Source organism: Zea mays, chromosome 10 (genome assembly GCF_902167145.1).
Source record: "Zea mays cultivar B73 chromosome 10, Zm-B73-REFERENCE-NAM-5.0, whole genome shotgun sequence".
NCBI lineage: Eukaryota > Viridiplantae > Streptophyta > Magnoliopsida > Poales > Poaceae > Zea > Zea mays.
The window spans coordinates 136,350,064-136,373,116 of NC_050105.1; the positions used below are offsets into that span (position 1 = coordinate 136,350,064).

Below are 23,053 nucleotides of genomic sequence, written 5' to 3' on the forward strand. Positions count from 1 at the left end.
TGTGTCGGGTGTTCTACTGTAGCGTGCTGCTAATCCCTTGGTATCCATCAGGAAGCCACCATAGGCTCATAGCATAAGTTCTGTCAGCGTTCAGCGCCCCCTCCTGTCCTTCCCTTGTGGTTCTCTAGCATTTGGTCCCTGTCCAACCTTTGTTAAGATACTGAACATATGTTGCCATGTTAAGTTAGTCAACACAAGAATTTTGCGTAGTGTTGTCACCATGCATGGTGCTCTTAGGTTGGTGGTTGTTAAAATTGCTTTATTTATTTACATCTCCATTGCACGCCGCTGGTTGTTGGCGATTTCTTCCTTTTATCTCCAACCGACTGAACTTTAGTTTTCTTATACAGTTTGAGGCTTTGTCATGCCTTTAAATAGCTGATAGCTGATTATTCCAAGGTAATATTTCTTCCTTTTATCTGTTCAAGCTGGACATTGATGAGCTGATAGTTGATTATTCCAAGGTAATATTTCAAATTGTCTCCATGCGTGCACATATTAACTTCAGATGAATGATAACATCTCCGTGTTCCTGATTGATAGGAGAACTGTATGTCACTCTTTGAATTCAAACGAGTGTGGATGGGCAAGAAATTTTCTTATATCTGTGAAGGCAGACCTAAGACAAATTCGGGTTTATTCATGCAATCCCTCTTTCTGCATTGTATCGGTAGATGCTGGCTTCCTGGAAGAGCATATTTCTGAACTGAACCCACTGCACACTTACCGATAATCCTTTTTGTGGTCACAGCTGAACTATTTTCCACTTAATTTTGCGCTATACTACATTTACTATCTGTATGAGTGCCAACCATACAAGCCGCAGTTCAATATTTAGGCCCCGTTTCAATCTCACGGGATAAACTTTAGCTTCCTGCTAAACTTTAGCTATATGAATTGAGGTGCTAAAGTTTAGTTTCAATTTCCACCATTAGCTCTCCTGTTTAGATTACAAATGACTAAAAGTAGCTAAAAAAAAGCTGCTAAAGTTTATCTCGCGAGATTGGAACAGGGCCTTACTTGTCTCTTGGTAAGGCGCATATTTGAGCCAATATCTGTTGCACGCTGGAACTATTCTTTAACACATTAAATATTTTATCCTTTTGGAAACATAGGAGTGCAGGCAACTGAAAGATTTCGTTGTTATGGCGAAGCAAAATGGACTGCAGCTCGTGCCTGCACTTGTCAAAAGGATGCTGGATAAAGGCATGTTTTTGTTTGGCTATATGAATTTGATCGACGACAACGGGGACAAGTAGGTCGAGGAATTGATCGCATTGCAGAACAAACGAGTAAAATTTGCATGTGACAAGTATGTGTGACTTTTGCTACTGGGATCTTTAGCGTTAGTATTTTTGTTTTAAGCAAATTGCACAACTAGATGTCTAAATAAGACATAGCATTACTGTTTACTTTAACATGATGTTCATGTGAGTGTTTTCTTTAATATTCACTCTAAGTTCCTTCGCCTTGCATGTTGTTCCAAAGTGCAGTTTATTACTCATGTTTTTTGCTTTGAAAACAAGACTATATTTTGGTCAACAAAAACAACAAGGTTAAATTTGTTGCTTGCTGACATTTTCCATGTAACCTCTATGTTTGCAGGTTATTTGCAAATATCAAGCAGAAAGATATATGCACATGAACTTGGTAAGTTCAATACTTTTATTATAGTTCTAGTGTTCTACTACTATCATGCTGGCATGGCGGGGACACGGTGTCGTGGTTGGCACACATCCGAGATAACGTGATCCTTATAGTTTATGTTTTAGTATAAGCTGTGTAAAGTGGACCTATGCTTGCGCTTATTTTTCACAAGATCTAATTAAAGAATTATTATGCTTTCTTCGGTTGGAAATATATCATAAAAAGGCAGCCTGTCGATCCTTTCTTTTTTATATCTAAAGTCTTAAAACTTAACCCGGTTTGAGAGACTCTCCGCACTTGGCGGGCACTCGGCCGCATGCGTGCCGGCGCGTGGCCGCACGCTCTCGCGGCACGACGCGTGTGCATTGATTCGGACCCAAAAACTTACTCCATTTCGCCTCTAAACGGTCCCATGCCATCCGCCCTTCCCACGCCTGATCGATTGGACCCCAAAACTCGTTTCATTTTGGCTCTGAGCGGTCCTGGCATCCTGCACGCCGTCTCTCTCGTTGGCTCGCCCCGCTCCGCGTGCTCCACCGCCTCGCCTTCTCCCCCTCTCCCTCGGGAGCCGCTGTGAGCGACCCTTCCTCGACGACGTCTACTCCGACGATGCCACCCTCATGCATCGCTCGGATCTCTCCGATCAGGTCCCTTCTCACACCATAGACCCTCAGGCCGCTTCTCTCGTCAATACCTCGACAACACTCCTCGCCCTCCTCGCCCTTGCGGTGGCCAGTGGACTGGCGGCCGACGGCTTGGACCACCGGTACAAGATGTACAAGCAGACAAGCTCATCCCGCTGAACGGCAACAATGGCCCCTTTCACAATCCCAGGTGAGGGTCTCGCCCTTTAGATACCTATGGTCACAATACCAGTGATGCACCTCCTCTTTGTTTGGTACGTGATTTGTTTTGCTCAACGACTGAGCCCGTTCTCGTCTTGATTCTGATGCTAAAGATGGGGTCATTTCTGATTTCCTGAGCCTCACCACGATGTTGTTTCTGAATTTTAGTGTGGACTTGAATGGGACAACTGGCGATATGGTTGATTTTCAATCTACAGGAGATGCAGGGAATGGCGCAACCATCACCGAGATGGGCAACCCGGTTCCTGAGCCATCCTACGAGGAAGGTAAATTTGGGCTTCAAACTTGCCTAATTGGTATACTACCTTCTGTTTGCTCTTAACATGTTGCTTTCGTTATGTAGCTGTTCTTTCAGTAGAAGAGGCTAGATTATGGAGTGTTGATACTGTGAATTGCTTAGATTTCGATGTCTGGACCACAATTGTTGAGGAGACGGACAAAAATGTTGAGGTAATGTTTGGTTAGCTGCTTGTTGGTACAACCATTATTGTAACATTCTTTGTGCAGTTTGGTATTTGTAAATGAGCTCATTTCTGCATCAACTTACAATTACAAGCTATTTGTCAACCTGCAATTATTTGTTGGCTCGTTTGATTTTTAGCATATTGTAATGATGCATTTATTTTGTAGGTTATGACTAACCATAATAATTGAGTTTAATGGCATTAGCCCAAACACTTCGAACCTGTTGTCCCTCATTTTCTCCTGTTCCCTTCTTACTCTACCCTTCTTACTCCTCTTCCCTTCTTTACCCTCCACTTCTTTCTCTAATAAAGTGGGGCTCATTTTTCTCTCCTCTTCTCCTTTTTCTCTATACTTTACCTCTATATTCAAGCCCCCCCCCCCCCCCCCCCAAATCCTCCACTGCCACAAATGGTGAATCATAACTCTTACCATGAGGATCCATATGCTAATGAGTTTGGCATTAAGATCAGTGAGCGTTTGGCTTCAATTTAGGCATGTATTTTACCTGCTCCTTGGGTAGGCTGAAACCCACTCATGCGTTTTTAGCAAAAACATTGGGGGAGAAACCTTGCCTAGTATGTAGATAAACTATAGAGAAAAAAGAACGACATAAAGAGCAAGAGGTCCAATGTCGCTTCGTTTTACTGCAACTGTGGCTTTTGGAGTATTTTAGTTAATATACTCTTGTTTTAGGACAAATTCCTGTTTTATAAATTGAGGCAACTCTTTGTGGGTTTGATAACTAACCCCGGTCATATTTTTTTGCAACATATTCAGCCTCTTATATTTTACTTATGATGCATCTCAAGTATAATGGAACTGGTAGAGACAACGGCTGCTTGCCTATAGTTGGGCAGTGGGATATGAATGACTGATGATTGATGACTGTTGAATTGATTATTTGTTGCATGTTATGCATGCTACGAGATTGCTTGTGTTCTGACTTCCACCATGTAGCAACATTGAGGCATTCTTTTAGACTAATATAAACTGTAATTTTCCAAATCATTTACGCTACTATTTTTGCCTTTTGCTGTCTAGAGGTGCTGGATAGGGCGTCCGAAGGGGCGCTGCCTGATGTAGCAACGTCACACCTGTTCACCGCACATGTTCTGACTTTTGGCGAGCGGCACCACACATATTCTTATATCTAGGGATGAAAACGGTCGGAAACAGTATTTATTCGGTAATCAGTTTTTTGTCATTTTTCTTTGATTGCGAATAAATAGGATATATAATGCACTATATAAATTTGTATTCTTGTTTATAACATTGAGCTTGTAAAGATTCATAAAAGTTAATTCTTAAATTCATCATATATTTTCTCAAATGATAGATATAAAATTCGGTATGGGTTCGAAAACAAATTCGGTAAATTTTTCAACTTTTTTGTTTTAGGGAGCAAATAATATATAAAACAATTTATGTAATATTTTATTCTTATTTGTAATAATGTGCTTGAGAACATAACACAAGATCACCATCAAATTTTATACATATCTATTTTAAAATATTAAATTTGTTCTAACAGTTCAGATTACCACTTTCATCCCTACTTATATCCCACACCACAGGCTGCATCTGCATCTGGTTGCAAACAAACTATGACCACATATCCTATCTAGCTGTGAGAGTTGTTTCCTTCACGCCTTCCATCTTACCACCTAATCTGACTGTATTTTATCCAAAAAAAATAGTACCAGAATCGATTGCCTTCAAAACGCAAACAAATGGAACCAGTGTAATACTAAAATGGTCTTCAGGATCAAAACAATTTGCACTTCTAGAATAACTCACTAGATCACTTCGGTATACAAATCAACACTTGATCATTTTCATCACACTATTGCGGAAATCAACGCACAACCCTGGCGCACACTTGCCTAAGAATGCACACGCGACAAATGACTGGGTCTTGCAGCCTAAAATGTAGTGTCTACGATAGACAACATAATGTTTAAGGATATGTAAAAAAGGAGTAGCCAGACAGCAAGGTGAAGTAACAACAGAAAAACAAAAAAACCAGATTCAATCCTTTTTTGGCTGACAGTGTATGCGATCTATTCCATGGTACAGTTAATATCACTTCAAAGGCGTCATGTGTTATTTATACTGAAGTTATAAGACCTTATATACTATGTCAACAAACCCTTAGAAATCAATTCTGGGGATACAGGTTAATTGCCAGCAAGATGGTTCCAATAACCAGTCACCGGTTTATGAGACGGAGTGAGGATGGGCCCTTCCTCCCCCGCGCTCGCCCCTGCGGCGACCGAGCTCCAAAGCAGCGCCACCGCCAGATCCGCCCGCCTCCGGCCGTCCCCGGCTCCTGCCGGCTGCACCAAGTCAGATCCAACCCCGCCCCCCCCTCCAGCACCACCAGCTCGCCCTCCTGTGTCCCAGCTCCCACCGCCACCGCCCTCACATCTACCGCCGGCCCGCCCTTCTGATCCAACTGCATGCCGTGCGCCGGCGGCCCCCTACCAAACCAAGCGGGTGAGGTTTGCATTCACTGCAAGCACCACGCCGCCCCGCATTCACTACCCCTCCGCCGTATCCCGCAGCCACAGTGCCACCCCCGCCCCGACAGCTGGTTCGAAGCCCCCGTCTGGAAGCTGCGACCGCATTGAAGATGAGGATCTTGAAGGATGGACGACGATTCGGCGCAGGCGTGGACGCGCCGCCCGCGCAGGCCTAGGCTGCGCCCCAGCGGCGCCTCGCCTTCTCTCAGCCCATGCCCCTAGCCGTCTGATGGTAAGCCTACGAGGTAAATGCGCTCGCTGCTTGAGTAGGGATCACTTGGCCATTAATTGCAGGGATCCGGTCAAGTGCATCAAATGCAAGCGCTCCGGGCACAGGTCTTGGCAGTGCTCGTGGATTGTTAGCAGGCCGACTACTATCCCCCAACGTCAACCTCCCTGCCTCGACTTCCACAACTTCCCGCCGCTAGCCGCTCCGTCCATGGCCCTTCCAGGTGACCCAGCATTGCGCCCGGATCATTCCTGGACCACCACTTCTGCCACCCGCGTCATGGAGAGTGAGCTCGAACGGCTGAGCTCCCATGCAGTGGTGGTTTGGCTCAGCTGCGACCGCCCCGACATCAGCCTCGACAGGGTGGAGCGGGCCTTCTGCTCCCGCTTTGGGGTGCGGCCGGTGGACATCACGGTATCCAGAAGCCCACCTGCGGACTTCCTCGTGATCTTCGCGCACCGGCACCACCGGGATGCGGCCGTCGCTGCTAGGGACTTCCCGCTTGGCAACCTTGACTTCCGCATCAGGCCGTGGCAGCTGATCACCCTTGGAGAACGTCACGACCTCAGCTTCCACGTGAGGCTGTGCCTCGAGGGCATCCCTCCTCATGCGTGGAATGAAAGCATCGCCAAGCGTGTCGTGGCCCGTGCCTGCGTCTTGGACTACGTCGAAGACGACTGCCTCTCCTCCACCATGAAGGACGCCCGCTGCCTCAACCTTTGGGCGTGGACAGAAAATCCGTCTGACATCCCGAAGGTCATCTGGCTTACAATTACTGGCTCTGTGATGGTGATCCATGAAGGTGTGCCCCCTCCAGTGGGCCAATGTGGCCTCACTTTCCGGGTGCTTGTCCACCTCGACTTGGTGGAGGGGCCGCCGGGCCGCGATGCGCTTCCTACCACTCGCTCCCTCACCTGGCGCCATGGTGTCGTCGACGGGGAGCGCGTGCGACGTGACCGACATGATCCGCCCCCGGCAGACCTCCGCAACGACCGTCGAAATCGGGACAGAGATGATGAAGACGAAGGAGATGAACGGCGTGGGCGTCGACAGCATAATGGGGAGAGCTGGAGCTCTCGTCTCTTTCGCAGCCTCTCCCGTGCGTCGCGAGGCCCGGACCGTTCTGTTTCGCGGCGCGAGCAACACCGCGACATAGGATCCAGGAATGGAGGACGACACCACCACCTTGGACTCGGTTCTGCGCCCCAGCCTTTGGAGAAGAGGCACGTGCGGGGCCATAGCCGAGAACGACATACACATCGCCACCAAGAGCACCGCCATCGCTCCTCCCCCCGCTCGCTTCGCCAGCTCCCAGTGATCCCCACGGGGATCCGCAGACGCTGCAATCAGGCCTCTGCTCCCTGCTTCGAGAAGGACCGCAAACCTTCCCCTCAGTCGCCTCTGCTTCGGACCACGGGAGAAGGGGGTGCTGAGGGATCTCCGCTGGCTGGACAGAACCGTTCTTCACCGCCGCACCTGTGCAAGAGCCTAGGGCTGCTGTCTTCGCATGGTGCACGTCGCTACTTGCCTGGTCGTGTCTACCGCAGACGCGCTTATCCTACCATGCCAGTACCGGAACAGTGCCCGCCATCGCCGGCCACACTAAACGAGACACCTACAGAGGCCTCGACGCCGGAGACAATTCAGACTGCCCCCAGCACTGAAGCTGACTCTATGGACGACGCGCCTAATGGGTCGGGGCTGGAAGAGGCGCCAGGCCTTGTGGACGCTGCTGCTGGGCTTGAGCCGGAAGGGATACCCCCTTCTCTTTCGGCGTCCTTCATCAACAACTTCACCCGCCCAGCAGCCCAACCCCTGCTCCACCAACACCAGCAAGCCCCGTCAAACCCGAAGAAGAGGGGAAGGCATGGGGTCAGGCCGGTCCGCAGGAGCAAGCGGCTCGCGGCGGTTGTTTGGCCACGCGGCAACATACAAGAGCGCGCTCGCCAAGTCCTCATGAAGCGGCTGGGGATCTTGCCTAGCATTGGCCAGCCAACAGCTGCTGCTAATGGTGAAGCTGCACTGGAGCACTACATCAACCTCTTCAAGGGTCCGCTGACGACCGTGGCTCTTCAGGCACTGCTACCCCTCTGTGGAATTATTCCGCAGGGGCAGACAGTGCAGGGATCTTGATCCTGCCGCCGACATCTGTTTGACCTCCAACAGGGTGTCACTGCCTACCAATGTCTCAACAAAATTGTAAAATTCTTAGTTGGAACGTGAGGGGCCTTAATGAAATGGCTAGACGTGACTCGGTTCAGGAACTGATCCAGGACACCGGAAGCACCATCATTTGCATACAAGAGACTAAGCTAGCTGCACTTGATAATGCAGCCATCTTACGCACCTTGGGACCAAAATTTCTCAATAATGTTGCAATCCTGCCCGCGAATAACACCAGGGGAGGGATTCTGTTAGCAGCCTCTGATGATTTTTTCTCCCTCTCACAAGTCTACACCACATCTCACACTATCTCAGCCTCGATCACTATGAAGGCCGATAACTCAGTTTGGTGGATTACAGGGGTCTATGGCCCGCAGTCTGTTGCGGAGAAGCACAATTTCCTCCAGGAGCTCAAAAACCTAGCGTCACAGAGATGGGAGAAATGGCTTGTGCTTGGGGATTTCAACCTCATCTATCAGACTTCAGATAAAAACAATACAAACTTAAACCGACATCTCATGGGGGCGTTCAAATCAGCTTTGGACAACCTGTTGCTCAAAGAAATCCGCCTCAATGGCCGTCGTTACACTTGGAGCAATGGCCATGCTAGCCCAACTCTAACAAGGATTGACAGAATCTTCTGCACTTCTGAATGGGAGATGCTCTTCCCCAATTGCTACCTGCACTCCCTCCCGTCCCTCATGTCTGACCACACTCCGCTTCTCCTACAGGGAGAGCTGACGAGAACATGTAGCCCCTCTTTCCGTTTCGAAAACTTTTGGGTAAAGATGGAGGGATTTAAAGTGGCCGTCCAAGATGCATGGTCCAAACCTGTATGCTCCTCCTGTGCGCCACTAAAACGCCTCCATATCAAGCTAGCACGCACTGCAAAAGGCATCAAGGCATGGCGCAAAACCAAGGTTGGAGACACGAAACTACAACTTGCAATTACTAAAGAGTTAATCCTCAGGTTGGAAACTGCCCAAGAAGATAGATTGCTCACGTTGGAAGAATCGAACTTCCTGAAGGTGCTCAAGGCCCGCTCCCTTGGACTGGCGGTGATTGAGAAATCGAGGATTCGCCAACGGGCCCGACTTACCCGCATTCGATTAGGTGATGCAAACACTAAATTCTTTCATCTCACTGCTAGCTCCAGAGCGAGGAAGAACTATATCCAATACCTGCAGCCCACCATTGGGAATCTGGCAGTGGCCCATAATGACAAAGAAAAAACTATTTATGACCATTTCAAGTCACATCTGGGGACAACCCCACCCAGAGAGCTCACCCTCAACTGGTTGGCACTGGCCTTACCGCGACACGATCTCTCGGCCTTGGAAGCGCCGTTCTCACTGGATGAGGTGAAGGAAACCATCTTCTCCATGCCAGGCGATAAGGCCCCGGGACCAGACGGTTTTACAGGAATTTTTTTCAAGGAGTGCTGGGACATCATCAATGTGGATGTGTTGGAGGCCTTTCACCAACTCCATGCCATGGATGGAGCTGAATTCAAGTACCTGAACTCTGCGAATATCGTGCTCATTCCAAAGAAGCCAGATGCTAAGTCAGTGGGAGACTACCGCCCTATTAGCTTGATCCATAGCATAGCAAAAATCTTCTCCAAATTACTTGCTAATCGGCTGGCCCCCTTCCTGAACAACTTAGTCTCCAAATCCCAGTCTGCATTCATTAGGAAAAGGTGCATTCAAGACAACTTCTTGTATGTTCAAAACGTGGTCAGGAGGCTACATAAGCAAAAAAAGTCGGCGCTCTTCCTGAAGCTCGACATCCAGAAGGCCTTCGACTCTGTGAACTGGGGATATCTCCTTGAAGTCCTACAGGCCATGGGATTTGGGCCACGCTGGCGTGAGTGGATCTCCATCCTGTTCGGTACGGCCTCTTCTAGGGCCCTGCTCAATGGCACCCAAGGGCCAGGTATTCTGCACAGGAGAGGGGTGAGGCAGGGAGACCCCCTCTCCCCTATGTTGTTCATTCTCGCCATTGACCCGGTGCATCGCATCTTTGAGCTGGCAACCCGACAAGGAATCCTCTCCCCCCTTCCGCTGAACATAGCCAATCTTAGGACGTCTCTTTATGCTGATGATGCTGCTATCTTCATCAACCCCTCTAGGGATGAAATTATGGCGGTCAAAGACATCCTACACGCCTTTGGATGCGCCTCGGGCTTGGTTACTAGCCTTGAAAAGAGCTCCATCCACCCGATTCGGTGTGAAGACATCGACCTTGATCATGTGCTCCAGCCTTTCCACGGGACTCGGGGGAATTTCCCCTGTCGTTACCTAGGTCTCCAACTCCATACCCGACCACTTCGGAAAATCCACATCCAACCACTCATTGAAAAAATTGGCAACCGTCTGGCAGGATGGAAAGGAAATCTTCTAAGCCGAGCTGGCCGTCTCACGCTCGTGTCTTCTGTTCTGTCCTCCATGCCCACCTACCACTTATCGGTTTTTCCCCTCGCGGCTTGGGCACGCAAACGCATTGACAGGATCCGGCGCTCCTTTCTTTGGAAAGGGAAGGCCGAGTCAAATGGTGGTCACTGCCTCGTCGCATGGCCACTAGTTTGCAAGCCCAAAGCCCTCGGCGGCTTGGGGGTTCTCAACCTTGACAAGTTCGGACGCGCCCTTCGCCTTCGCTGGCTTTGGAAGGAATGGACGAGAGACGATCACCCTTGGAAAGGTTTCGATGTGCCTTGTAACCGGGTTGACAGATTGCTCTTTAGCGCCTCCACTACTGTCACAATTGGGGATGGTAAGACGGCCAAGTTCTGGCACGATAGTTGGCTCGATGGCATGGCTCCAAGGAATATAGCCCCGCACCTCTTCGACCTAATCCCGAGAAAGAACAATTCGGTTGCCCACGAACTCAGCGGACAACATTGGATCAAAACACTAAGAAGTAGGATCACTTCCAGTGTTCAGATTGAGGAGTTTGTCTCTCTTTGGACTAGACTCTGGGATTTCCAGCTGCAACCTGACTCACCGGATACCATTGCCTGGAATCGGTCTCCTGATGGCATCTTCTCAGTTAAATCGGCCTACAGAGCACAATTCATTGGCTCGTACAGTCACCTTAATGCTAACCTTGTCTGGAAGGCACGCGCAGAACCAAAATGCAAAATTTTTGCTTGGATTCTCCTGCAGGAAAAACTACTCACGGCCAACAATCTCGCCATCCGTGGGTGGCCTCATCAATCGTCTTGTGCCTTTTGCAACGGAACCCTTGAGACTGGTATTCACCTGTGCCTACATTGTCCTTTCGCCCGTGCGGTGTGGAGACAAATCCTGACTTGGGAAGGAGTAATCCTCCCTGCCCAGTCTGACCTTGCTTCCGCCACCAACATTCAGGAGTGGTGGGAAGCTGCGACTCCCCCACTACCAAAAAATCAGAAACGTGCTTTCAATGGAATCGTGATTTACACAATGTGGAACATCTGGAAGGAGAGGAATCGCAGGATTTTCGAAAGTGTCGCCCTTCCCCCGGTCCAAGTCGCCTTAAGAATTAAAGAAGATGTTTCACAATTTAGGCGGGCTTTGCTTCCCATGTAATTTTCATATTGCTGCTTCCTGCTAGCCTGGAGGATTTAGGGTGTGGGGCTTAGCCTCCCTTTGAGTGTGCTCGGGTGTGGTTTGTCCGGTCTCAGACCGTTGTTTGTACTCTCTAAACTCTTTCCCCTTAAATGATGGGCAGAGCTCCTGCCGTTTTCGTTCAAAAAAAAAATAACCAGTCACCCAAAAAGTACTAGAATGTCTGGACTCCCATGGAAGTGTAAAACTTCGGCTAAATCTAGCAACAAATGCCCTTAAGAAAATAAATATTTGGTGTAACTGTCATATCATTCCTAATTAAATTGGTACTCATCAAAATGGATTTTGGTGTTTCAAAATGGAAAGTTGTGGTCTAGAATCGGTATGTCCATTACCTAAATCTCACAAAGGAAAATAGGTTTGAAGAATCATGTGCGATAAAATATATAAGTAAATATTAGCCTTGGATGAGTGTTCTTACCCCTTCTTTTAACGTTGTGTCCCCCAAAAAATGTGCTTGCTTTTTTAGACTCGGCTCTGTTTCACAGCAAAAAAAACCTTCCGAGTCATATTTGGAAAACTGGGAGCTGGCGACCCAGTATCCCACTCTCCTTCACACAAAGTAAACACTTATCATCATGAACGAATTTAGAAAGCTGCAAACAACCAAAGATACTAATATTAGTACCGTACGTATATTCTTAACATTTTCCTCCATCAACAGAACCCTAGATCTCTTGACAGATTTTTGGTGATAAAAGTTAGTCTTCCAAAATAGCTTGAAATAGCAAAGACTTATTGGGTCTAACTAGACCTTACGTATTTATTTACCAAGGTGTGTTAGTTGCCGCCAACATGCTCTTCTAGAACACTATTTTGAACATGGGAAAAGCTTAGCCTGATATCAAATCTTACATGTAATTTATTTTTATCTTTCCTCATTTACCTGCTCAAAATTATCTGAACAAATATTTGCTACTTCTGTTAATCTATATTTGAGAAAGGCATGTATGAAAAATGGGAGGCTCCATTTGAGCACAGCCCTTAAGCATTTGTCAACATATAATATCTTCGTTGATGTGACACTGGAACTGTATCACAAAAAAATTATAGCCTCCGATAGGGCGCTGTTCAATTCTAGTATACTACAAACATCATGCAGGGTACGCTTCTGTTACTGATTTATTCATCTTCCTGTAGGGTGATGACTGATGAGTTCGAGCTTGACAGCATCAAGAAATTGTCAAGGGAGTATGCAGAAGCAAAGGAACTGGCCCTTGCAGGTGCCTATCCATTGCCATTGTTGGATATGTGCATTTTACTTCCTTTACGTAAGACTCCGGACACAACGCCAACGCCGTTCCTAATCCAACTGCTGTCTGTTAGCCCCTATCACCTGGACAGAGGAAAGCCAAACTGTAGAAGTTGAAGATGCTAAGCACCTCCTTCAGAGTGTGAGAGGCTGTTGGGCGACAAGATGGACGAAGTCGTCAAAGAATGGGATGTCCAGAAGGACTGAAGGAGGGGTTCTACCAGAGGACAGGATTATCCTCATCCCCTGGCGACCAGCTCATGGCGGTCGACAACGATGAATCAGGAGCTCAATGTCACGAGGATGGATCCCGTGGCGATCAGCTCATGGCGGTCGACAATGATGAATCGGGAGTACAGGATCACGAGGACGACCATGACGACGGCTTTGCCGAGTTAGAACTGCTGCTAGAGTGAAGAACATCTACAAGTCTGTAAACTCTTACTACCGCCGTATATCCATGTAATCATCGCGCCCAGAGATGAAATCCTCGCTCGTCTTTACTAGGCTCTCCTTTTTAGTTGCCAGACCTTCTGTTCATCTACACTGGTTGCAGTTACTGTACATTGAAATAGTCCAGTGCGCCAGCCTATGCAGAGGAGGGGAAAAAAAGAGGTGAGCTTGAGTAAAAATGTAGATGAACAGTGACAAGAAAAAACGCTGGTTGCAGTAACTGTACATTTGAAACGGTAGTGTGCCAGAGTAAAAAAATGTAGATGGACAGTGACGAAAAAAAAACGCAAAAAAAAGGAAAACAAGATAAAAAAATTTCCATTGCCGGGATTTGAACCCGGGTCCGTCTGGGTGAAAGCCAGATATCCTAACCGGACTAGACGACAATGGAACAGTTGAAAGAATTCCCAACTGAAGTGTAATGTATACTCAGAGCATATAAAGAAATCAATGGATGCAAGATACAAGGCCTGGCAAAACCCAAAGTATAATAAGATGACTATATGCGCCCAGGGCATTCAAACACACCAAATTTTCTCCATCTACGTACCCATATATGATATCCATGTCTCTTGGAAACTCTTTCGTCAAAACCTCGAACCAAACATTAGAACAATCCTAATTCAACAATACTCTTGGCTGACTGTATATTCTATATAGATTTAAGTATGAACGTGAAAAAATATAATTCAAGCATAGCCAAGCAAAAGTGCAAAACCATGCACCATACATGATCAAAGTTCATTCAACATTCGAGATAACATCACGTTGTTTTACCCTTATGGCTTAGGCCCGTTTCAATCTCACGGGATAAAGTTTAGCTCTTTAGGGTGTTTGGACTACTATAATAAAGTTTAGCATATTAGAATAAAAAGACACTCATGCCTCTAATGCGGAGAGAGAATGAGGTTAGAGGGTATGGATAGAAAATGGGGTTCCCTAGCCCCACGTTTAGCTCCTTTTAGCACCCCTTGAGCAGCTTATGAGATAATATGCGCTAAATTTTATCACACCACCATTAGCTCTCATGTTTAGATCACAAATGGCTAAAAGTAGCTAAAAAGCTACTAAAGTTTATCTCATGGGATTCGAACAGGGCCTTAGCACCACCTGTATTCTCCTCAAATGAAACAAAAGTGAAGCTTGGACTTCGGCAATGATTATTGATGGTACAACTACTGTACTCAGTTAGCTCCTTTAAAAAATACTAGAAAAAATAGTGCCCTATCGGGCGCTGTATCAACTATATATATGAACACTTCAAAGTATACAATGAATAGAATTGTGTATTATGGAAACAACAAATTAAGTGATATATGTAGTATGCTGAGTACTCAATTTATAATGAGAAAGAGTGAGTAATACAATGGTCGACAGATACATGAGGTCACAATCTCAGTCATGGGGCTTCTAGATGCAACCTGATGACAACACTCAACTATTGTCTGCTTATTCACCTGTCATCCAGTGTAGTGAGGTTCTAGGTACCATCAGCATGCTCATACTTGTAGGTCACAGAAGCCAATTGCGTCATCATCATCTGATTTCATGACAAGGCTTGACCATGGTGAAATCCAGCTAGCATCCAGACTAGCACCTCTACGTTACCGACAAAGGAACGGATCAAGGAACCAAAAGATTAATATTGCTAATGCAAAACTAACCATATAATCTAAGATTTTTAGTGACCATGCTAGCTACAGATTTGACATGTTGCTGTTAGGCTCCTAATGTAGTAACATGCTAGCTACAGATTTTTAGTGACCATGCTAGCTACAGATTTTTAGTGACCATGCTAGCTACAGATTTTTAGTGACCATGCTAGCTACAGATTTCGATTCATTCGCGACATTAGCAGTACTAATGTAGTAACATCAGCCCTTAGGCTCCTAACTAATGTTTCATACAGACGCGGTGAACCTAAGGAAAAGGCAAATCTCAAGATCAGCTACCAATTGATCTTATATAATGTTGATTCCCCATCTTATATTAGCACTAATGAATCGAAAAGGTCTTTGGCTAAGGTGCAGGGTGCACTTTTCCATGAAACACTTTCCAACGTAGTTGAAATGCAAGAAATGTATACTTGGGTGCAAAGTTGTGAAACACCTAGAACACATCTATCTTATTCATGTAACATTATATTATACCAATCAAGGAATGCATCATGTAGACAAAGCAACATATTAAACTGAATAACAATATTACCTTTCCAAGGCAGAGGCACATAACAATTCTTTGGAGCTCTCCACATGATAAATTAACAACCTCTTGGTCCATGAGTTGTTCAATCTGCAGTGGTTTCATCACATCAAGACATAAACTATAGGTGCATATAGGAATTCCGAATTTCCGATGCATCAAAATGCCTCATGGTATTCTGGAATTTTGGGCTAATCTTTTGGGGCTTGCAAGACACATTGAATTTAGGAATTTCAATATCAGTTCATTCCACTATGTCTGGCTTCAACAACCCATCCTCACCATTATTTTTTGCATTTTCATTTGCAAAGAGCTTCTTTGCAATTTTTTCGATAGATGATGCATGAGCCCTAAAGATAAAACATTTTATCATATAGATATACACAGACAAATGGTATGAATCTGAAATAATAGTAGGAATCAGCCATATGCGATGCTCACCTTTTTTAGTGCTACTCACTTGTGTCTCAACCGTTGAGTAATTTGAGACAACCAGTGAAGTAGTAACAGGTCGAACCTCATCTATAGGGTTGTCCTCCTGTTGTAACTCTTCCAGTGAGCTTGCACGTTTAGTAGGAGTAATGACATGCCCAGTGGTTTCCTGCAGCGTTGTCAAATTTAGCTTGTTACCGTTTCTTGTGGAGACATGCATAAATATGTACGTGCAAGTTTTTTTGGAGCAAAAAATAACACCGGAATGAAGACTGATTGTTGTAAATAAGGCAGTGATGTATTTCAGCAGCTATCTATCAACGTCAATTCAACAAGCTATTGTTAAAGTAAGTCATGGCATCAGTCACTAATATGGCTACATCCTACTACAAGTGTAGCACACACCAAGAGCAGGGTTAGTGGCAGCATCAACCTGCATCGCAGTTTCTTCAGAGACAACAAGTATTCATCACAAAGCAAAATGATAAATGACCCATCGCAAAAATCAGGTGGGAAGAGGGAGAGAGAGATTGGCAAGTTTCTCTGGAGACCAAATATTGAATTGACAGGAGCTAGTAAATAACCCTTCCTACTCGACACCCAGAAAATGGCCAACAACAATTTTGAAACAAATGAAATAGAATGAAGCCTAGTTGCTGAGATGAGTATACAAGTGATGAGTTTGGTGTCCATCTTGGCTATCAGGTATAAACAAGTATACAAAGAGTGTAGATTTGTGGAACGAAAACAGGCTGCCTGACTTGAGTAGCATAAAACAAATAAAGAGCTGCTCAAACAAAATATGCAAAATCCTAGGAATCTGTAAAAGTATTCTAAAAATACTTTCGCTAAAAAATAGCGCATATCTAATTTGATTCCGAAAAGGTCAATGGAACCAAAAATTAGTCAAAGCTAACTCTAATCCATTTAAATCTAAAATGGATGGCTTGCAGATAAGACTATATTTCGTAGCTAACTAACCAACTAACTTCCATCTAACCTGAACTAATTCTTTAACCTCTATCTAATTTCGATCTTATCTGCCCTTTCTTGTTGCAACAAATTGTTGTGTAATTGAATGGTGAGACCAAGATTTCAGACCACTAAGCTGTACAAACTAACAATACCATAAGACCTACCTATCTAAGAAGGGTATCCACTACCACTTCATAATCCAAAGAAGAAAAATACCATCACATGCTCACTTGAATTCATGCTCATGCAGGTAGAGCAACACAAAAGCAATACAACAAGATGCATATAAGAATCAAATCGATGTAATGAAATGCTTCAGAAGACCGAGGAATGGTGAAGCGGGGAGGCGCCTGTTTATACAGTGCTGATGAGAGAACCCAACAAAAACACATCGATGGGAACCATGAAGAAAAGCTTGCCACATCGCACCAATGGCCTCCTGCTCACAAAACCGTCAAAATCAAAGCAGGCTAGGACAAAGTGACGTGACTGGGTATACTTGTAGTAGTTCTAAAAAAAGCACAACACCAGCAAGGGGTTGGGGTTCCTTGCAGGCAATCACGAGATGATTAGGGCAAACCAAAGTAATTACTCCTAGATGATGATAATAAGGCAGGATTAATGAAAATTAACCACCGCCATTATTACAAGAACCTAGAACTGTCAGCCTATCTCTGAGTCCTAAGACAAGGAGCACATGGCGAGGCAGGGGGCGGATAAAGCCAACAACTTATCCGAGGAAAACCATCACAACAATTGGAACCTCATATGTGCAAGAGAGGAACTTTTTGGAGTCGATTTGAGATTTATGGAAAAAGGAATTTCACAGCCTCTATAGACGCTTATAAACCAAATTGTGTTATAATCCTTGCTGAAAACAGAATTCACATGATTATCATCAAGGTCACAGTATTTATGTTATAAGTTATGGTATATGCATTTGTGTTATCTGGAAATTGTTTGTCAAACCAAAAGGGGGCAGTAAGGTAATTTTGGCTTTGTGGCGTCGTTATGTCCGTTGGATATTGTTTTTTTGTGTCTATTGTTTTATCTTCAATGTTTTTGTGCTCTTTCACTGTATTACACTAAAAAATTGCTAGAGTCCAGCCGAGGCACGCAAATGTGCGTCTTATTTTGAATTTGACCAATAGTGTACCAGATTAGCTGCTTGTAAAATATTTAGGATGGTCATTCACTCATTACACCATGGAATACCAGGCCAACGGAGGTTCAATTCGTTGATGTATATAGGACAGTTAAAACTAAAAAATGTAAAGTTTCACAACAAGGTCTAGGTGTCTACTGTCTACATAACAGTTTATTAAAAACCTAGGTCAATTGCATAAATCCTAATAAGAAGAATTTTTAGGCACAAATTCACTAAAAATGCAGGATGAGTAAGAACGTGTCTTACTCTGGAAAGCTAGATGCTTTCTAGTAGAAGATAGCTGAAAAATGAACCTAAACATTGAGGAAAAATAATCAGATACCTAAACTCTGAAGCATGACAGGACAAAGATAGGTTAAACTAGTGATACCAACACGTTCTTGCTAGCCGATTCACCCACACAAGGATTGATCTCCTGGTCAAATTCTTACAGACATCATCTACAAAATGGTTGCAATTCTTATCTCGGTTTTGTTCATCTCAAGGGAAGTACCACTGATTGAACTGAACCTCTCGATGCCAATTGACCAAGACAGACTATCTCCTTACCATGAACAAGACCATCACGTGGATCGCATGCACGAGCTGCTGTAGGAGTACGCCATGGACAACGATGGAGAGGCTGACAGAGGCTGACGACGTTGTCTTCCTCCTCGTCCAGTGTGTGGAACCTGTACCGCTCAAGAAGCCAGCGGTGAAGGATTAGCTGGTAGCCGTCGGCGTACACCCAGTAGAGCATGATCGCCATCTTGACATGAATTTAGCACAAACATCTTTCCCAATACCAACGAAAGATTTGCAGCACAAGATCTGGAACCAAGCTACAGACCTCGATGTAGCGTTCAATGAGTTGTCGCTCGAACAGGAGCCCTGACTTCGTCGACACCACGGCTCGTTCGGTACCTCGAGCGAGAATAGGGATAAGCAAGACGGGACGAGTCAGCTCACGAAGCGATGGATCAGCTAATCTAGGGTTAGGAGATAGACATGTGAGGGAGGGAGAGGGGCATTACCTCTGTGGAGTCCAACCCGACGGGAATGCTCATCATATTCATCATCTCCACTTCTCCAGTTCCTCCGCATTCACGTCGTCGTCACCCACAGCCGAAGGCCTCGACGCGACTGAGAGTGGCGGCGGTGGGAGCGGTCCCGATCTGCCGACGGAGACCGAGACCGGGAGCGCTTCCACTCGCGGCAGACGGTCGCAGGCCTTCTCCTTGTCGCGGTGGTGGTCGGACATTTTGCCGTCGAGAGAAGGGGAGGAGAGTCGATGTTTTTTCTTTTTCACGCAGTGGGAGGGGCGGACGCATCGATGTCTCCGTCGAATCGAATAAGCATTTGAGTCCGCGGCCACGCGTCAGCACGCCATGAGCGGAACTGCCGCGAAACGCGGAGAGCGCCTGAATCGCGTTGAGGTTTTAACTATCTAGACTAGATTATGCATAGTCAACACACAACATAGTGAGAAAAAATATATATCTGCACATTAGAAAAAGGCTAGCAAGCTCTATAGAACATGCCTTCTGAAAGAACGGCTAGCTGTGCAGGGGATGGCCAAACATCATATGAAAAACCAACCATAGAAATCTAAGACCTAATAAAACCTAGCTGAAATGAAAATATCACTTAACAATGCCTGTAGCTCGGGTAGAGAGAGTTGGAGAGGAGAAATCCAGGTTCCAGGAAACAAGTGAGGCCACGAGGAGCGAGACCACGACACTGCAGGCCTTAAAAGAGATTTTTAAGGGTGGGAGTATTTATTTTATCAGTTCTATTTTCGTTGTTGAATATAAATCACAAAACGGTCCCTGTAAGCCTATCCACGTCATCAACAAATCGTGGGTGGTTAGATATCGAACAACGTTTTTCTATGTGCGGTTGCAGCAGCGCCGATTTGGGTAAAAAAAGACACGGCGGCTACAACTTTCTCCAGAGATTTCCATCGCACAACTCTCCAGCGACTTTCTCCATAGATTTCCATCGCACACCTCTCTAGTCTCCATCCGTCGGGACGCCGCATCTCGCTTTCTCTCCCAGTTGCTTCGTCTCGCTTTCATCCTCTCCATGTCACTTGGGTTTCGTCGGCGTCAAGGACTCCACTTTCGCCCGACGACTTCGCCTTCTCTTGGCTTACTCACCGGCTGTGTCTCTTTGGTTAGATGCGTTTTTCTCCTTTGTCTTTCGTCGTCCCTTTCGACTGGGTCGATACCTGGTTCCAGATCCGTTTGTCGATCATATCGAGCCTCCTCTACTTGAGATCCTCTTGCTTTTTGGGATCCTGTTGCTTCAGTGCGTGGAGATTGAGATCTAAACGACAAGTATTTTCTTTTGGTTAACTGGTTCGCAAGAAGTGTAGATGGACATCGGGTTCCGGATTTGTGCTTCGATCATATCCAGCTGCCAGCTTGGTCGTCGACACGTTTATTTCCACAGTTGTGCTCCCATTCTTGCTTCGTCGATTGTTTCGTTTTGGTGCACAGCTGATTTCGTTTGTGTCAAATGGTATGTATGAAGTTCAAATTTCGCCTTCTTCGATTTATGACATGTAAATTTGCTGCATTTCGTTTGTCTAGCATAAGGCTGTCTCAGGTCGGAGATTTCCGGTTGTGCTCATTGCAACCAAGACGAAGAAGACGACGACGATCCGTCCACAACGGCTGTCTCCTCTGCGGGCGTATTGACGCCACAACCCACTATGGGTATCTTGAGTTGGCCTTCAAGCAGATGGCAGAGACCGCAGACGCCAGCAACGCACTCGACCACAGGCTTCACTACCTTCGGTTGACCGGCAATGCATGTGCGGCGAGGGCGCTGGTATGGTGGGTATGGGAGAACTCTAATGCTCATGCTGGTATGGCCTCTTCCGTCGAACTTTCCTTGTTCTTGCCTCCTTCGGTGAACTTCCTCGATTCTTGCCTCCTCCGGCAAACTTCCTGGACTCGCGGCTGATGTTACCGCCACACACTGTCTCCTGTGCTTCTCCTCCAGCGAACATCCACTGCTCGAACCACCATGGCGCTCGGCTATAGAGCGTCATGACAGCAGCTCCCCAAGCGATGCAAGCCGCCTGTTTGACGAAATGTGTGAGAAGCAAAATAGAGACATCAATGGTGTTTTCATGTGTCTAATACATTTTAAAAAAAACATAGCTAGATAGCATTTTCGACAGGAACAAAGGATTCGTAATGCGCTCGGCTACTGGGCGTCATGACAGCAGCTCCCCAAGCGATGCAAGCCGCCTGTTCGACGAAATGTGTGAGAAGCAAAATAGAGACATCAACGGTGTTTTCATGTGTCTAATACAAATTTATTTTTTAAAACATAGCCAGATAACATTTTCGACAGGAACAAAGGATTCGTAATGTAATTTATATAATGTAATTATTTTGATTAATCTATGATTCAATTTCCATAGCATAAGAATGTTTTTTTGTTTGCATGTATTATAAGAAAAAAAAATTACAATACAAATGTCTGATAAGAAAAAAAAATCTATAGCACAATAATGTAGCATATTTTAATTTCACGACATACAAACGATTGAAAACAATGTATATTGTGAAATTGCTATAGAGGATCGGATTTAGAGGTCGTTGCTGGAGATGTGAATATATACAAAATAAAATCTTTTAGAGTGTGCTATAAAGGACATAGAATATTCTTTTAGTGTATAAAATGTAGGAGACATAGCCTAACAACTTCCGGCGTAGATTATTGCGGTAACTTCTTTCTTTGGTACAATGACGTATGCTTTTTACACGATTGCTTCTTAGACATAGAAAATTAACCCAATTTGATTTTTCTCCAATCTATTTCCGATTTGATGCCTTCCCAAGTTTTGTTTGCAGTTTTAGACGTTTGGGTTCTACTAAATTGCTTACAGCTTAATATCTTCCTTTGAGTTATCACTCTTCGTCTTTGTCGACCGACCTTTGCAAGATTAGGTGCGATTTTCTGTTCGTAGCATACAAATTTCCCCCTTTATTATTGTTTTAGATGTAAGTTTCCTTAGATCAATATACGTGCAGCCAAGGCACATTAAAGTCGAAGTATAAGTTGTTTGTTCATACGCAAAGGTAAGCCTTTTTACACCCTAAGGTCAAACATGCTGAAATTGTATTACTATTGTTTTGCAAAAGTCTTAATATTATGTTTTTTTTTGTTTCCTGACCGATTTTTTAGGCTAGTTTAAAAACTCCATTTTAATAAAGTATTTCTATTTTTCAATAAAAATTAGTTTATTTTTTTGAGAAAATAAGAATCTTTTGAAAAAAATGGAGTTCTCAAACTAGTACTTAATGGTAGAATTTTAGCTAAGCACAAGAGCTAATATCTCTAATCCTTCGAGCTTCCATGGGTGAGGCAATTAACACTTACTCCAATTTGTTCTTCCTTCACGGTGCTACTTAATTCAACATGTTCTTCGTTGCAATGATTACAGTTACACTTGATTTATCACCATTGCTTTCAGCTTGACAAAGTCTTATCTTTGCTACATACGTAATTGATGCTTCAAAGCACTGGCCATTCCAAATGGCAGGTACAAGCTCAGCTTCATTGCCACCGATGGAACATGTGAAGCTGAGTTATTTTGTTTTGATAGCATAGCCAGAAAAATATTAGAAAAACCTTGTGTCGGCGTTTCGAGACAGGGGGTCCCTAAGCCGACGAGTGAGTGTGCTGCGTGCCCCAGCCCAGATGGGTCGAGCGCGTGGGCGAGCGCGAAGGAGGGAGAGGCGAGGTGGCCGGAGTCGGGCGTGAGAGAGGTGGAAGTCCCGCGGCCTTCGTGTTCGTCCCGCGCCCAGGTCGGGTGCGCTTGCAGTAGGGGGGTTACAAGCGTCCACGCGGGTGAGGGAAGCGAGCGGCCCCAAGAGAGCGCCTGTCCCGTCCTCGGTCTCGCGCGGCCAACCTTCTCTAAGAAGGCCCTGGTCCTCCCTTTTATAGTCGTAAGGAGAGGATCCAGGTGTACAATGGGGGGTGTAGCAGAGTGCTACGTGTCTAGCGGAGAGAGAGCTAGCGCCCTAGGTACATGCCAATGTGGCAGCCGGAGAGGTCTTGGCACCTTGCTGGC

General features: G+C 45.5%; 2 protein-coding genes, 1 non-coding gene and 1 pseudogene across 4 annotated transcripts; 3 read left to right on the top strand and 1 right to left on the bottom strand.

The window, feature by feature from the left end:
* The first annotated feature begins 224 nt into the window (after nucleotides 1-224).
* Nucleotides 225-13,430, top strand: LOC103641895 (uncharacterized; annotated as a pseudogene).
* LOC109943044 (uncharacterized) lies at nucleotides 5,214-8,075 on the top strand. Its single transcript, XM_023301213.1, has one exon. The coding sequence runs from the start codon at nucleotides 5,214-5,216 to the stop codon at nucleotides 7,860-7,862; it is 2,649 nt and encodes an 882-aa protein (XP_023156981.1). The 3' UTR covers nucleotides 7,863-8,075.
* Nucleotides 13,431-13,521: 91 nt separating the features above from the next.
* On the bottom strand, nucleotides 13,522-13,596 carry TRNAE-UUC (transfer RNA glutamic acid (anticodon UUC)). The gene has a single exon. It is a non-coding gene; the product is annotated as a tRNA-Glu (tRNA).
* A 6,286-nt stretch (nucleotides 13,597-19,882) lies between these two features.
* Nucleotides 19,883-21,395, top strand: LOC100192677 (uncharacterized). 2 transcript variants are annotated; one of them, NM_001367433.1, is made up of 3 exons: nucleotides 19,904-20,484; nucleotides 20,556-20,833; nucleotides 20,971-21,297. In NM_001367433.1, exons 1-3 carry the CDS (start codon nucleotides 20,339-20,341, stop codon nucleotides 21,009-21,011), a joined length of 465 nt encoding a protein of 154 aa, NP_001354362.1. In that variant the 5' UTR covers nucleotides 19,904-20,338; the 3' UTR covers nucleotides 21,012-21,297. The 2 variants fall into 2 exon arrangements, with proteins under 2 accessions (NP_001131356.1, NP_001354362.1); NM_001137884.1 differs by having other exon boundaries at nucleotides 19,883-21,395.
* Nucleotides 21,396-23,053: the final 1,658 nt, after the last annotated feature.

Coding starts and splice junctions, on each gene's coding strand:
- LOC109943044 (XM_023301213.1), top strand. CDS start 5,214: ATGGGCCCTTCCTCCCCCGCGCTCGCCCCTGCGGCGACCGAGCTCCAA.
- LOC100192677 (NM_001367433.1), top strand. CDS start 20,339: ATGGACATCGGGTTCCGGATTTGTGCTTCGATCATATCCAGCTGCCAG. Junction 20,485..20,555: donor GATTTCGTTTGTGTCAAATG/GTATGTATGAAG, acceptor TCGTTTGTCTAG/CATAAGGCTGTCTCAGGTCG. Junction 20,834..20,970: donor GAACTCTAATGCTCATGCTG/GTATGGCCTCTT, acceptor CTTCTCCTCCAG/CGAACATCCACTGCTCGAAC.